The sequence below is a fragment of the Passer domesticus genome, chromosome 10, assembly GCF_036417665.1.
Source record: "Passer domesticus isolate bPasDom1 chromosome 10, bPasDom1.hap1, whole genome shotgun sequence".
NCBI lineage: Eukaryota > Metazoa > Chordata > Aves > Passeriformes > Passeridae > Passer > Passer domesticus.
In genome coordinates this window covers 257,758-272,771 of record NC_087483.1, presented here as the reverse complement: position 1 = coordinate 272,771, position 15,014 = coordinate 257,758, and the positions used below count along the sequence as shown (strand labels likewise).

Sequence of the window (15,014 nt, the reverse complement as noted above, 5' to 3'; positions counted from 1 at the left end):
CCCAAGGAAACCCTGCAAAGGCAGCTCAACACAGTGCTGGAAGCTCTCAATGCTGGTCAGGTCCCACTCTCCACAATTTCCTACTGCTCTGACACAAGCTCTTGCTCACATCATGCTGCTGTCAGCTGCAGTGGGAAGTAACTGCCAATGTGCACTGGTGGCTCTTCACAAGGAGAGATCATGATCCCCTCCCCCAGAAATAAAAATATTAGTTTAACCTGTTTTGAAAGAAAGCAGAGGTTGGGATTATTCTGGGCTTTACTCCAAGGGGAGAAGGGATTTTGCACTGTGCAGACACCAGGCATTCATCATCTCTCACAATGCCAGTGCTCAGAATCAGGGCTCTGGCTGCTGGCAGCACGTGGCAGTTTGCTTGCACAAACAGAAAAGGAAAAGGTTTTCTGTCCCTGTGTTCAGGAGAACTCAAAAGGCCCAGTGAAACCTTCCAGCCTTGTGTCCAGGCTCACAGATGGCACTGGAAGGCAGACTCAGAAATAGTGCAAGGCTGGTTACAGGAGGCCATTGGCATTTCTGGGATTAACCTTGGGCTGAGTTTGGCCTCCTTTTCCAGCCAACCATTGCCAGCTTCAGGTCAGTGTGTGAGCTGGCAGTGCTGCAACAGCCTCTGCTGAGCCCCACGTGTGGGGGCAGCCCCTCCCTACAAGAACTGCTCCCTGTGACACTGCAAGGACACGCACGGAGTGCCCTGAGCTCCAGCCCTGGCAGCAGAGCTCGGCTTTGTCAGGCTCCCAGCCCTGCCTTGAGCCTGCAGGCCAGAAATGCTTTGAGCATTTTAGCATTTTTAGGTGAGCTCTGCAGCTGCACCAGAAACTTGATGCCCTCCCTCCCAGCATGTGGGGCCAGCTGAGGATCTGCCAAGTGACCACAGCCAGGGTTGGAGTGGGTGGGAGGAGAAAGAGGGAGAGGAGGAAGAGGAGGAAAATGAGGTTCTCAGCTATCACTTACCATTGGCTCAATGAAAGAAACGTCATCAGAGAACATGGGGTCCTGGTGCACCTTTGCCATCTCCCCTGGGGCTCTCAGGAGGGCAGCACGATCTTCACAAGAGCCCTTCTCCTTCCCTGTTTCTTTCTCCTCCATTAATTTTTCCAGGCACAGCTCTCTCTGTGACTGCCCAAAAAGACTCTGCCTGCAGCCAGAGGAGAGACAAAGCCAGCAGGTCATTTAATAAGCCACAGATTTGCAGAGAGAAGTGTGAGTGCAGGAGAGCAAAGCACCCGGGGAGGAGCAGCAGTGTGACAGATGAGCAATGCCACGACTGACTCTCACCACTAACAGACAAATATCATGTCTATAGGTTAAGAAAAGGTTTTTTACCCCCTGAGTTGTTATCAAGGGACAGCTGGGGTTGGGATATTTGGGAGGGTCGGCTTGTCACCATGGTGACATCTGACCTCCAATCAAGATTGGAGGAAGTGAACTCCACCACAGGACAGCGAAGAAGGGGTCAATGGACAGAATTTTGGGAGAGGCTAAAGGGTTAAAAGGCAAAACCTCCATTGTGTGGGCGAGCACACCTGGGGAAAATCCTTCCATAACATCTTCTCCATCCAGTCTTCTGTTGTATTTTTGATAAGGTTTAATCAACCTTTCTAAACTGAGGAAAAGTGAGTGGCTATTTCTCACAAGCAGCCACTCCCCAGCAAGGGCTGACCCCAAGCCCTGCGGGTCTCAGAGGGATCACAGGATAACTTGCTGTTCACTGGCACAGCAGGTAGTTTTCCTCCACACCTGCAGGCTCAGGAGAGGTTTCCAAAGCCAGAATCCCTCAAGGGAACCTCCTGGCTCAAAGCCTCTGCTAAAACTGAAGAGAATCCACCAGCCACTTCAAGTGGCTTTTCCTCCCACTGAGCTGCTGGGGGAGGCAGATAAAGATTATGGAGCAGGACTTCCCTGGGAAGGGGAGACAGAGCTGGGTTGCAGCTCCGTGTTACCAGCACTGTGAAAAATGCCTATTATATTATTGGCTTTTTGCAAATAGTAAAATTAATACTATATGTGTAATGTTGGAAAGTGATGTTGTATTAGTCCTTTTTTACAGACCAAGGAATAATAACTGTTGAATTTGCAGTGTGGTTCTTTGGTGTGTTTTACCTTGAAAACATCCTGATTGAGCCTAAAAAGGGCACATTTTAGCAGTACTTCAATGAAAGCTACGCTAAGAAAGGGAGCAGTCAAAACTCTGAAAGAGTGCAAATGCACATTAGAGCAATACAGTGACATGGAAACCCAAAAGGAGGATGCCATTTCCAGTCTGAAGGATCCAATCCCAGCTCAATGAAGCACCATGAACAGGAGCACATCAAGGAAGCAGAACAGGAGGTTTCTATGTATTTACCAGCAATGCAGTCTGGGACTATGGGTTGTCACCCACACTGGTAACTGTTTGCTTGGCCCAGCAGAGAAACTCTGTGCAATGTGTTGGAAATAATTATGCAGATGTGTTGGTGCACTTTGGATTTAACAGCAGCAATCAGGATTGGTCACCAGGTGAAGAGCTCTTGCCTGACAAACACAAGACTCTCTGCTTTGATGCTCAGGGAGAGCTCAGGGGAAATGTGCTTCTGCCCAGCAGCTGCTGGCCTTTGTGCTTTTGTACAGCCCCACTGAGGAAACAAAAGTTCCTGGCCTTGGTGCTTTGCTGCTGCTCAATCTGTCACTTCCAAGTGTCTTCTGGGGACTTTGGTGATGAATGCATCACACACAAAAATAAAGAGAACATCTGCCAAGCTGAACTTTGTTCACGTCAGCAGTGATGAACTTGCTTCAGGTTCAGCTCATGAAGGACCTATTGCTGCAATGATGGGCCTGACCAGTTCCCATTACCACTGGTGAGAACATCCCTGCTGGCTGAGGGAGAAGCCTTAGGACAGCAGTGCTTATGTGCTGGATGTGAGGCTTTGGAGAGAGGGGTGGAAAGACAAGGCCCCAGCAGCCCCAGAGCTCCTGCATGTGCTCCAGGGCTGATGCCAGGGCTGCTGCAGCTCTCTGCTGGGGCTCGGGGATCAGTGCCTGCTCTGGGCAAGGCACAGCATTCTGTTCTTATTCTTCTGCCAAAAATTTCACTGGAACAGAGAAGCTGCCAGTTAAGGGAATCCCTGGCCACACTTCAGCACTACATTCCATTCCATTCCATTCCATTCCATTCCATTCCATTCCATTCCATTCCATTCCATTCCATTCCATTCCATTCCATTCCATTCCCACTGCTGCCCCATGTTACATGCTCCTGCCCTCAGATGTCAGGATGGCAATAACACTCCTGGGGGAGACTTCAGGGGTTGCCTGAGAAAGAAGGGATCTTCTTCTTTTCAAATTATCATGAGAAGAGGATCCAGCCCAGTTCAGGACTCAGTTTTCAGGACTGAAAAACCAAGTGCAAATCAGCCCCTGCATCTCCTACATCTCACCCCGGGCTGTACCCACCAGACTCCTCTGTTCCTGCTGTAGCAGTCATCTCTCACACAGACCTGGCTCCCCAAGACCCAAGGACACAAGCTCTACAGCTGAACTTAACTCCTCTGAATTTCAGCCAACATCACTAAGCTGTTGCCTGAGCCCACAGATAGAAGAGCCGTGAAGGAGACATCCCTGACATTGTAATAACCAAATGAAAATACCAGTGCCAATAGATGGGGCTGGCAAGCTAAATTTTTGGCCTTTTATCTGTGAATTGTGAGCTGTTCCTTAAGATAGTTCTCATCCTGTTACATCTACCCTTTCAATGAATCACTACTGCACCCTGACAGGCACTACCGCACTACTGACAGGCAAAAAAGATAAGGTATGGAGAGGGGTTTAATAGGTTGTTTTCTTCTGCTGTTTAACTAGGGCCCTTTGTATGTTTGTTTCCTTGCACGGCATCTAAAGGCAGGTCCAGATCTCCCAATGGCACCTGGCAATCCCCAGACACTGCTCTTGCTTTGAGCAGTGTGTCTGCTCAGATGATTGCCAGAGGTCCCCTCCAAAAGTTATTCTATACTTTTATCTTCTAAATCAGCCCAATTGCTTTTCAAATATTCACTAAATGTCTCATATTTCCTACACACCATGTGCAAGTACCCATGGGCATGTGGTATATTGATAGGCATTAGAGGAGCTCGACCTTCATGAAAGTTCCCAAGGAAGAATTCATGATCTTTTGGCAAACACTTAAACCAAAATGAAAAAAAACAGCAGAAACACAGGAACTTCAGAGTATTCAAAAAGAAATCTCAAGGAAAAGGGGGCACAACCTTATTCAGAGATTTAAATCTCTGTTTGAAATTTTAAACTGGCTTTCAAAGGTTCATCATGGAACACAAGAGGTGACTGATGCCCTCCGCTGACAAGGGAAATCAGATCAGCTTCAGGAACAGGAACTGCACGGGCTGCCTGCAGCACAGCTCATGTTGGGCATCTGATGCAGGGACCCCTGCAAGGCCGCGTGCCTGTGGCCTCCCAGAGAATGGCTCTGTTTGGCTGACAGTGCTGAGAAAGCATTTCAGGAGCTGCTTGTGCTCAGCAGGGTGCAAGCCAGCTGCCAACATGTTCCAGCAGCCTCCAGGAAAGCTGGGACAGAGAAAGCTCAAAGGCTGCATCCTGCTAAGAACACTGAAGGCAAGAGCAGCTGCCATCCATCCTGCTCCCTTCCAGCCAGGGCTGCAGGGATGCTCAGGCTCCTTTTGTTGCTCTTTCCCAGCCCTGTTATCACTCAAAGGTGTTTTGCACAAGGACAGATCCTCACCTCTGGGTGCTCAGCTGGAAACGAGCTTCCAGGTTCCCAGAGTTGTGGAGCAGCAGAGTCTTCTGGCTGCTGCTCTTGACTGGACACCTGGAGAAGTCCAGCTGCTCAGGGAAGTCCAGGACAGCTCGGGCAGCAATGGCCCGAATTGGCACCACTATCCTTCCCCTTGTAGTGATGCAGGTGAGCTCGTGGGAATAATCCTGCAGGAAAAGAAACTGCCTCAGCACAGGGCATTTAGTGCCGTCCCCATGGCAGAAGAAAAACCATTTCCTATAACTCTTCAAGGGCATCAATTTACCTATCCCACCCTAAATGAACATTAAGCTCTACTAATATGTCACATTTTAGAGGCACTAGCGCACTTTGCAAAACCTGTCTCAGTGGCATTAAGCTCTTCTGTCACTTGGTCATCCAGAGAACTGCCCTAGGCCACCATCATTTTTACTCTAAATTTTAATGATGTTCAGTAATTCCTAAGTCCCTTCTAAGGAACATGGAGCTAGGGAACACAGGACATTCCTCTTTAGCTTTCTATATTCCCACTGTTTGAGAATAGGACAAAGTTAAACTGACTCAAAGCAGCAAAAAAAAAAAAGATGAGAAAACAGCTGCACCCACAGAGCTCCTGCACCTCTGGCTTGGTGTAGAAACATAGTTGGCTCAGAACTCCCCTCCAACTTTGCCTCTCCAACCAAGTCAGGAGGAGAACAGTGGTAACAGTGCTAACATTGCTTTCTAGCATGCTGTTGGAAAGAGCCTGTCTTTGTTTCCCTGCAAGGCTTCCTCCCTTCCATGCCACGGCCTAAACCCTTCTGTATGAACAAGCCCCCAGATCACAACACTGACCCCCCAGATCCCAGAACTGAGATCAGACTTGCCAGGGCCTCAGCACTGCTGTTCAAACCTGCACACAAAAGCACCTTTGGCACGCAATGGGTGCCAGCTGACAGAGCAAGCACAGGGACAGGCATGAAGACAGAGGCACAGCAGCGTCACTGCCATGGGCTCTGGGCTCACAGCTCTGCCTGCAGCTTGGACCTGCCCTACACCAGCTCCTGCAGGCAGGTGTCCAAGTCCCCTGCAGTTCAGCAACCTCCTGCTGACCAAGGGCACCCAGCAAAAAAAAAACCTGGCAAAAACCTACTAAAAACTTGGCAAAATATTCAGAAAACCTGCCAAAAACCTTCTAAAAACCAACCAAAAACCTTCTAAAAACCCGCCAAAAACCTTCTACAAACCTGCCAAAAACCTTCTAAAAACCTGGCAACAGTGTGCCTGTGCCAGGCCGGGCTCACGGGCACAGCACATCCTCTGCCCTGGCCCTGCAGCTGCACCATGCTCACTTGCGCTCTGGGACAGCACAGCTGCAAGGCTGCAGAGCAGAGGCTGGGAAAAAGCACCGTCCTTGCTCCAGCCCAGGGGGAGGCAGGGAAGCTCTTGCCAGCCGGGAAGGAGGAAAGCTCTCTGACCTCTTTGTTCCTCATCATCATGAACCCCCTTCCGCTGTACCTAGAGATGGCCCAACATCTATCAACAGCCCTCTGTCATTTTCATCCTGTTCCCTGTGCATCTTCCCTTGGCAATGCTCAGGGATGTGCAGGGAGGGGAAGCAGAGCCTGTCAGGCCTGGCTGCAGTGCCTGGCAGCCCGTGCCAAGCTGGGACTGGCTGCAGGCTGCCTGCCCACAGCCTGGAGCCAAGCTCCCAGCATGGAATGGGCTGCACCCAGAGTGCAGGGAAAACAATGGCTTTGCAGAGAATTCTATGCTTGGGCTCCTCCAGGCTCACCTTGTTCTCCTCGGGGCTGAAGTGGATGCGCACGGGGCAGAGGCGCCTGCTGGCACCGTGTGGTACACACCCCTTGGCCACGCCAGCTGGAAATAAGGGCAGCTCTCCATGCACACCTTCACCAGCCGAGGAATCTGCAGCAAAGACATCAAATGATGATTTTGACACTTGTGCAAACAGGACGACAGGAGACCTGTCCCTGCCCGGCTGACATCCCTCCTTGACCCCTTTTCCAAAGCCCTTCCAGCTGTGCAGGTGCAGGCACATCATTCACAAGGGTCAGCTGGAGTCCCTTCTCTCTGGCTCCAGCATTTTGGCCAGGGCCAGCGGGGCAGGGCCTGGTGGCAAGGAAGGACCAAGCAGGTCAGCACCAGCAGGATGGAGACAGAGCACCTGAATCAAGTCATCTGCACATTCAACAAGGCCAAAAAACCTGCTGGCTCCTGCCTGCACTCAGCCATGCAGTCATGTTCCAGAGGGGGAATGTGCTCCCTGAAAGCAAACCAGCACATTCTCCTGGGGGAAGGAAGAAATTCCCTTCTAGCAGATCAGGTTTGGGTAGGCACATTCTGGGGATACAGTCATGCAGGCAGACCAGCAAGAGAGGAGACCAAACACTGTGGCCTTACTGGGAATAAAAGCAAACCTGAAAAGCCAAAGAAGGAACACAACAAGACAATCCCTAAAACAAGGAGATGGCAAAGAGAATTTAAATGGGCAGTAAAGCAGCAAGGAAGAATCATAAAACCATGAGAGCAATCATCTTGTCAAAAGTGACAGAAACACAGACAGGCTGTGCCTATGGACTGTGGGCTTCAAAGGCATTTTCTGTCTGGAGAAACATGACCAGCACTGACTGACACTGTGCTTCCAGTATGAAAAGCCAATCTTGGCTCTCCAGGGCTTCTTGCTGCCTATGCAGGCAAGCTGGGCTGCTGGGCATTCCTGCCTGCAGCCACAGGCCAGGGTCTGCCCTCTGGCATTCACAGACACAGCAAACATGCATTTTTTAGCACACTGATATCACCAACCCCTGAGCACCAAAATAATCTCAACAAGTCTAAACCGGATGATTTGGACTCCCTCCTTTCTGTTCCCACCAGCCTACCCTTGGCACAAGGCTCATCTAAGAAAAAGTTGCCCTGACTGAAATTCCAATGGTCTCTGTTTTCCTTGTTACACTGGAACACAACTGCTGACATTTTTCAACTTTTCCCCTCTCAACTCTCTTGGGAAATTGCAAAACCATCACAATTTCTTCAAGTGAAGGTGGAAACCTCCAGGAGCACATGGCTTTGCATGTGCTGTGGCTCTCCAAAGGGAAAGCAGAGCACCGTGTTGCTCTTGGAAAAGCTGAGCAGAGCGGGATGAAGCTTAGCAGGAGCCTCAAGTGGCACCTAAAGGGCTCCCACTGCTTCTGCTACATCACTCTGATTCCAGGGCTGTTCCAGAACACGTTTCCTGCAGTGCCAAGGCCGTTAATGAGAAGTGATTCCAGCATCAAGTGGAGCAGACTCAGCCCCTGAGCTCTGACTGTGAGCTGCACAAAGGGAGCCCAACAGGCTGAGAGCAGCAGAGATTCCTACCAGGAGCCAAGATTAACCAAGGACACACAGGAGGTGCTATAGACTCAAGGCAAAGCTTGAGAGCAGGTCAGAACTGTACAGGCCTCAACATTCCTATCAATCCACAGCTTTCAACAGAAGGAAACTCCTTTGGGATAGACACCATCAATGCATGGCCAAAATCAGGGCACAATTCCCAGCACAGGAAGATTTCCATCATCTTGCAGAACAAGGGGCTGAGACATTTTCTCCTGCATGTGCTGCAGCAGATAACTTGCTTTGCTGCCCACTCGGGCAATGACAGCACTCTCCTCTTCTAGCACAGGGTTCAAGCTCCAGGTGCCAGCACTTACCTTGTCCTTATTCGTCACAGACAGCACCATTTCAGAGACCTCCCGAGCCACGAAGTTCTGAAACACCATCTCTGGTGGGGAAACCTGAAACAAGCTCTGTTTCGGGGCAGCTGACGGCAGCTGGAGAGGCGAGAGAGAGCAGGGACAGCTTCAGCTGCTGGGAGGAAGGCTCATGAAGGACAATCTTACACTGACCCCCAGTGAAGTGCAGACTCTGGGGGAGCACATCTGCCCAGGACACACTGGGCAAACAGTGGCTCACCCACCTCTGCTCTGAGCTGATCAAGAACTGCTTGGTCAGCTTCCAGCAGGTTCAAGCCAAGCTACTCTTTTGATTTCTCCAGCTTTCCTTCTCCACAATGCCAGGCAGCACTTTCCTTAAGCACAGCCCTGTACCCCCTGGGGCACGGCCTGAGCACTCATGCAGTAAGTAAAACCCACAAATTTACATCAGACTCTAGGAGAAACAATTCTGGGATGTCCTTTACTCTGAGACAGGGAAACTGAGGCCCACACAACTGCAAATTTCTGTTTGGATCTAGAACTTAGGCCTCAGGATGACGAGAACAGTACCAGAGGAGGTGTCAGAGATGAGGTGACATTTGGCTGAAGCCAAAAGGTTATGAAGTGAAAGGATGGAATTTGTTGGTTCTGTGTGTTATTGGTGGGTTGGATTTGTTCAGGTTGGTTTGTTGGGTGTTGCTGTGAGCTGGCAGAGGGACGGGGTTGAAGACCTGACCAAAAGGAAGGAGGATGAGAGGGGAGGGGACACAAAAGTTGGTGGTCAGAGAGAAGGGAAGTTCCTGAGTGCCCCTCCAAGGGGAAAGGGGACAGGGACTGTCCTGGCCGGGTACAAAGGGGATACAAAGATTGCCATTTTGTTGGAGGCTGTGTTTGCTCCTCTCCAGGGGCAAGGAGACACACACGGCTCAAGTGAATTGTTACTAATAAACAGTTTTCTTTTGCTTTGATGATTTTTTCCTCTTTCTGTGCATTTAAAAGTTACTGCCTTTCTAACAGAGGTAAAGGCAAAAACAAAGTACAACAGAAGTCAGGAAAAGGACAAATGAGGTGAATGCTGAATGTGGATAAGGTTCAGTTATTTCCTCAGCAACTTGGGTAAAAGTGGAGTTGGTATCTCCTTTTCCCATGAGCTTTAACTGGGTGATTTCTTGTCATTCTTGCTATCTTATTTAATGCCATTGTAGAGGCACGTCTGGAATGACACAACAGCAGCAAATGCTTCTGGAGCAGAGACATTGCTTGGAGAAGACTCTGGCCTGCTTTGTCTGCCTTCTGCAGCCACACTGCTGTCACTGCAGAGACACCAGCAGCTCTCCTGTGATTCCAGGGCAGACACAGCCTGCTGAAGGAAGTGCCTGCAGCACACTGTCCCTTACTTGTGCCCTTCCCTGGGGTGTTCCCAAGGCCCCTCTCCAGGCCAATCCTTAACCAGTGTGTTCCATGCCTCTTGCTGCCCATTTCCTGCTCAACAGCCCACCTGGCTCACCTGCCCCTTTGGACTGTGCTTTCTACTGAGCCAGTCCTGCCATAAAAGCAGCTTGAAACACACCTCTAAGTAGGCACTGAGCACAGAAAGCACATCCACTCCCCTCTGCCCAGGGCCACTCCCCTGCACATCTGGCAGCCTGCAAAATCTAACACCCTGTCAGGGTCCAGCACATTGTTCCAACCCAAAGCAGGAATGCAATTGGTTTTGCTAAATCTGAAGGAATTCCTGCAGGTCCTCGGCCTTCCAAGGCCAACGCTGCCACTGTGGAGGGAATCCTGTGACCCCGAGCGTTTGATGGTGACCACACCAAAGCAAGAGGTGGCTCCTTCAGCAGGAGAATGGCACATGCCAATGTTGTGCCTTTGTGTCCCCAGCCTTCCCCCATTGTTTTAGCAATGGCAGCCACACTCCAGCACAGCCCAGCAGCTGCAGCAGAGGTTATCTGTGTTGGCTCAGTGCACATCAGGACTCCCAGTCCACCACTGCCAGCAGCTTGCAATGACAACAGCACCTGGACACTGAGGTGTTTTGCTGGAGGCAAGCCTGTCACAAGCACACACCCTCTTCAAACTTCCCATCAAACAGAAAGGAAAAGAGCAGGAAAAGGCTACCTTTGGACCAGTCTTGCTCAGGTCTATACATGGGCCAGTTCTGGGCAGAATACTCCCCCCAGTGCTGGCCTCCTTCTTTGTGCTGAGAAACTTCTCCTGCTGGAACTTAGAGGGAAGCAGCTGAAAGGAAACAAAAAAAAACAAACAAAAAACCAAACAAAAAACAATAACAAAAACAAAAAACGGCAAGAAGTGTTGCCAGGATTTTTAGTGAAAAAGCCTCTGCTAGGATTTTTCCTGTCCTGAGGAGCTGAGAGCCTCAGGAAAGAAATGTAAACAATGGCTATCTGCTGCTGTGGAATGCCGCGGGTGCATCTTCCATTGGTTCATGTAGATTGTTTTCAATCAGTGACCAATCACAGCCACCTGTGCTGGGGCTGTGAGAGTCACAGGATTTTTGTTATTCATTCCTATTCTATTCTTGTCTTTGTAGCCTTCTGATCTTCTTCTCTCTGATCTTTTTAGTATAGTTGTAATGTAGTATTTTAGTATAATATATAACATAATAAATCAGCCTTCTGATGAAAATGGAGTCAAGCCTCGTGTCCGTCCAAGGGGTTGCAGTTTAAGCAAGAATTGGTGACCCCTGGACGTGTGAAACTGATGGTCACCCCAAGAGTGACCACGGAGTCCAGCCTGGAGCTGAAGAAACGAGACCCTGAAGATGGGCAGAGTTCACAGCCAAGGCGAACAGGAGAACCTGTTGGACTTTCCTGGAGATTGTGTCCAGAGACCGCAGAGCAGCAGAGCTGCACAGCTGGATCCACAAGGACACTGTCTACAGGTACTGTTATTTTTTCCCTTCCTGAAGATCCTGCCATTCGCAAAAGGTGGGAGGAAAGTTGGAAAAATGTACCTTCGGAAGCTCAGGTTCCGTTTACTGCGTCAGAGGAGAAAGTTATTAAACTCTGGTGCAGATGGGGACGCAGGGACAGAATTCCTCAATGTATGTTGGAGAGACGGTGTTATGAGTTCTTCAGATGGGCAAAATTTCATAGATTTATTACAAATGTCGTAGACTCCCTTGATTTAGGTTTTTGGGAGTTCATGGACGCTCTTTTTAGGTGGACAATAGTCCAGCGTGTTTCATCCCCGATGATGCATGCAGTGCACGTACTGATTTATGGCGTTATCTTGAAATGGGGACGGGCTGCAGGGGACATCATGGCTCGGGAGCGCAGTCGCGTTCTGTCCCCGCCAGCTTCGGCACGAGAGAAGCCTCTCAAAGAAGACGAACCGCGAGTTTGCATTCTCCCCGCACTGCCCACAGCTGAGCAAAACTTTTTCTCCGCTCCCTTGGAGCAAACAGATCTACCTTCCCCCCCCGCTCCTTCTCTTGGGGGGGATGAAAAACCGACCCCGCCGCTTTCCGGGCCGGCCCCGCCCGCTTCGCCGCGAAATTCTCCGCTTCCCCCACCCCGGGAGGGAGCGGATCCGGCTCCGCCTCAGCCAGCCCCGCGGGAGGCGCCGGACCCCGCGGCTCCGCCTCAGCCAGCCCCGCGGGAGGCGCCGGACCCCGCGGCTCCGCCTCAGCCAGCCCCGCGGGAGGCGCCGGACCCCGCGGCTCCGCCTCAGCCGGCTCCGCCCGCGGCCCCGCAGCCGCCCGGGCCAGCTCCGCCGGCCCTGATGACTGCGCCTGCGCCGCGGCACCCGGAACCGCCTCCCGCCGATCCGCCCGTGTTGCCAGGCAGCGCGATCAACAACAGTGATTCCCCGGCTGTGCTGCTGCTCCCGGGAGCTGCAGGAGCTGCCTCCGTGTCTTCTTCTTTCTCTGCATCCCAGCCGGCAACTGAATTCGCAACGGTGCAGGCGGCGCCTGCGCGGGCCGACCCCGCTCCGAGCCCGCCGCCCCCGCCTGTCCCGCCGCTCCCTGCCGATCCAATTGCAGTGCAAGAGCTTGCTGAGAATAGTGCTGAGCCCACGGGATCGCCTCAAAAGTCGACACCAGCGCCCGTGCTGCCTGCACCACCCACCCCAGTTGTCCCGCAGGTTTCCGAAACTCCATCATTCACATCAAACCCTGCGAAAAGCCTGTCCTTCCGTAAAAAAAGCATAACCCTCCAGCTGACTGCAGGAGCAGTTCGGCTGGCTGTGTTCAAAATCAATATAGTTTTTAAATCACTTCGCGTATAGTCGAGAGCTTCTCCCTAGAAGTTAAAGTGCCTGCCTTCCCCCAAGCACCCCAGCGGCGTGGGGGAGTTGGCTCCTGTAACATCTACCTCTAGTTCCCAACCCAGTAGAGATAAAAGTAGTGCCAAAAAGCAAAAAGCAGAAAAAATAACATTTACCTTACAAAAACAAGAGACACAGAGCAAAGCAAGCACTGCTCGCTTGCTCTGGAGACAAGAAACCCTCAAATCTAAAATAACAATTCCTGAGAAAACTTCTCCAACTGCCAGTGTGCACCAGTGCTTCTAAAAAAAAAACATTTCGTCATTTCTACTCTCAAAACACTAGCAGCATAGTCCTACCAAGTTCTGAGCGTGCAGAGCCCGCCTCACAAGCTAGTTCTAAGCCGTTTAACTCATTTCCCTGGGCCGGGGCCATCGCCCCGTCCAGTGCTGAGTTCAAAAACTTTGCTTTCCCCACAAGAACCTAGGCCACCATTCTGTGAGCCAAGTCTGAGTTCTCTGGTCCACCCACCAGGACCAGAGCCACCCAAGGGTCCTAGAGACACTCTGCTGCTGCTACTCTACTTCTAATGAAAAAAAAAAAGATAATAATAATAATAAAGAAAAGTGGAAAGAGCTAGCAGCTCAAAAGCACTGAAAAGCCAAAAATTAGCCTCAGCCCAAGCGGTTCAATGAAGGGCTGTGGCCAGGGCATTTCAGAATTTTTCTCTGAATTGTTTCATGACTGTCAATGAATTGTTTGCTAATTCTTGTTTTCTTTAGCAGTTCTTTGTTTCAGAATTCTGCAAGCCTGTTTCAGGACCAAAGGGGACTTCCAGAGATGTCAAAGAAGAACATCTTCAGTCCATGGACTCTGTCCTGAAATTCAGCTGCTTGGACTTGAAACAATGAACTTTCTTTGCATGAGTTTTTGCATTTTCTTATATTTTAAGATTGTTTTAGTGATATGATATAATTAGATGTTTGATAAGTGAAGAATTACCCTGAATGTTCTACAGGTGAAGAGCTTCCCTGACCATTCCACATCAGCAGATGATTGAGATTTTGATTGGCAACAGGTGAACCTCAAGAGGTGTTGTTCTCTCTTCTGCAAGGCACCGGTAGAGGAGATTGCAAACATTTCTTTTTCTATTTAATTTAATAATTTAAAAGGGTGAGATGTTGCCAGGATTTTTAGTGAAAAAGCCTCTGCTAGGATTTTTCCTGTCCTGAGGAGCTGAGGGCCTCAGGAAAGAAATGTAAACAATAACTATCTGCTGCTGTGGAAGGCCACAGGTGCATCTTCCATTGATCCATGTGGATTGTTTTCAATCAGTGACCAATCACAGCCACCTGTGCCAAGGCTGTGAGCAGTCACAGGTTTTTGTTATTCATTCCTATTCTCTTCTTGTCTTTGTAGCCTTCTGATCTTCTTCTCTCTGTTCTTTTAGTATAGCTGTAATGTAGCATTTTAGTATAATATATAACATAATAAATCAGCCTTCTGATCAACATGGAGTCAAGCCTCGTGTCCTCGCACCAGGGGTCCAAGTCAAAGCAACACTCGGCAAAAACCCTGGGAGGGGTGGCTGGAGCAGCACATGGCCCCGGGCCTCTCTCCTTCACATACAAAAGAAATCCTCACAAAAACCCCGGGAAAAACTGCAGCACGCAGTGCCACAGCTTTTGCTCCCTCCCTCTGTCCCTCCTGCCCTCCTTCTGCCTCGACACCTCCCACAGCCCAAGGGCAAACAGGCAGGCCCTCTCAAGACACACTGCAGCCTTGCTCTCCCCCTCTGTCCTTTCCCCACCGTGGGCACCCCGTGCAGTCACTCCCAGGTTTCAGGACATGTCTCCCACGGAGGGACCCCAGCAGGACTGCTCAGTACCCGAGTGCCCTGAGCCTGCTTGGGATAGTTCCCCTGGGCTGTGCCGCTCTAGTCCAGGCTGTGCCTGCACTGCCAAGCAGCAGAGAGGGCAGCTCAAGCCTCAGCAGGGCTCAGGCCCAGAGGCACAGCAATTACCTCCTGTGCCTGTGCCTGGCATCACCTCCCTTCCTGCAGCAGAGGCTGGCACGGAACCACTGCTTCCTCTGGGGAGTGCTTCCATCTGCACAGGCTCTCCTTTAATTTCTGGAGAATGGAAAAGAAACAGCTGGATCAGATGGAAACATTCCTCACTGGGAATGGGGAAGGTGACAATTTCAGGAGGCATCACTTGTGAAAGGAATGGATGAGGATCAGAAAACAACCAGGATTTTGGGACAACCCAGGGCTGCTTCCTTCCCGAAACAGCCCCAACATCTGATCTGCCTGGACACCAGGAAAT

At 50.6% G+C, this 15,014-nt stretch overlaps 1 protein-coding gene across 1 annotated transcript in view; it reads right to left on the bottom strand.

Moving 5' to 3' along the window:
- Positions 1 to 889: 889 nt before the first annotated feature.
- Positions 890 to 15,014, bottom strand: part of LOC135309330 (uncharacterized) — an 80,406-nt gene continuing 66,281 nt past the window's right edge. Inside the window, exons 30-32 of the mRNA XM_064435481.1 lie at positions 6,534 to 6,667; positions 4,748 to 4,947; positions 890 to 1,150 (exon numbers count right to left, since the gene is read on the bottom strand). Coding sequence (XP_064291551.1) covers positions 952 to 1,150; positions 4,748 to 4,947; positions 6,534 to 6,667 — 533 coding nt within the window. The 3' untranslated portion in view covers positions 890 to 951. The remainder of the gene's footprint in view (positions 1,151 to 4,747; positions 4,948 to 6,533; positions 6,668 to 15,014) is intronic.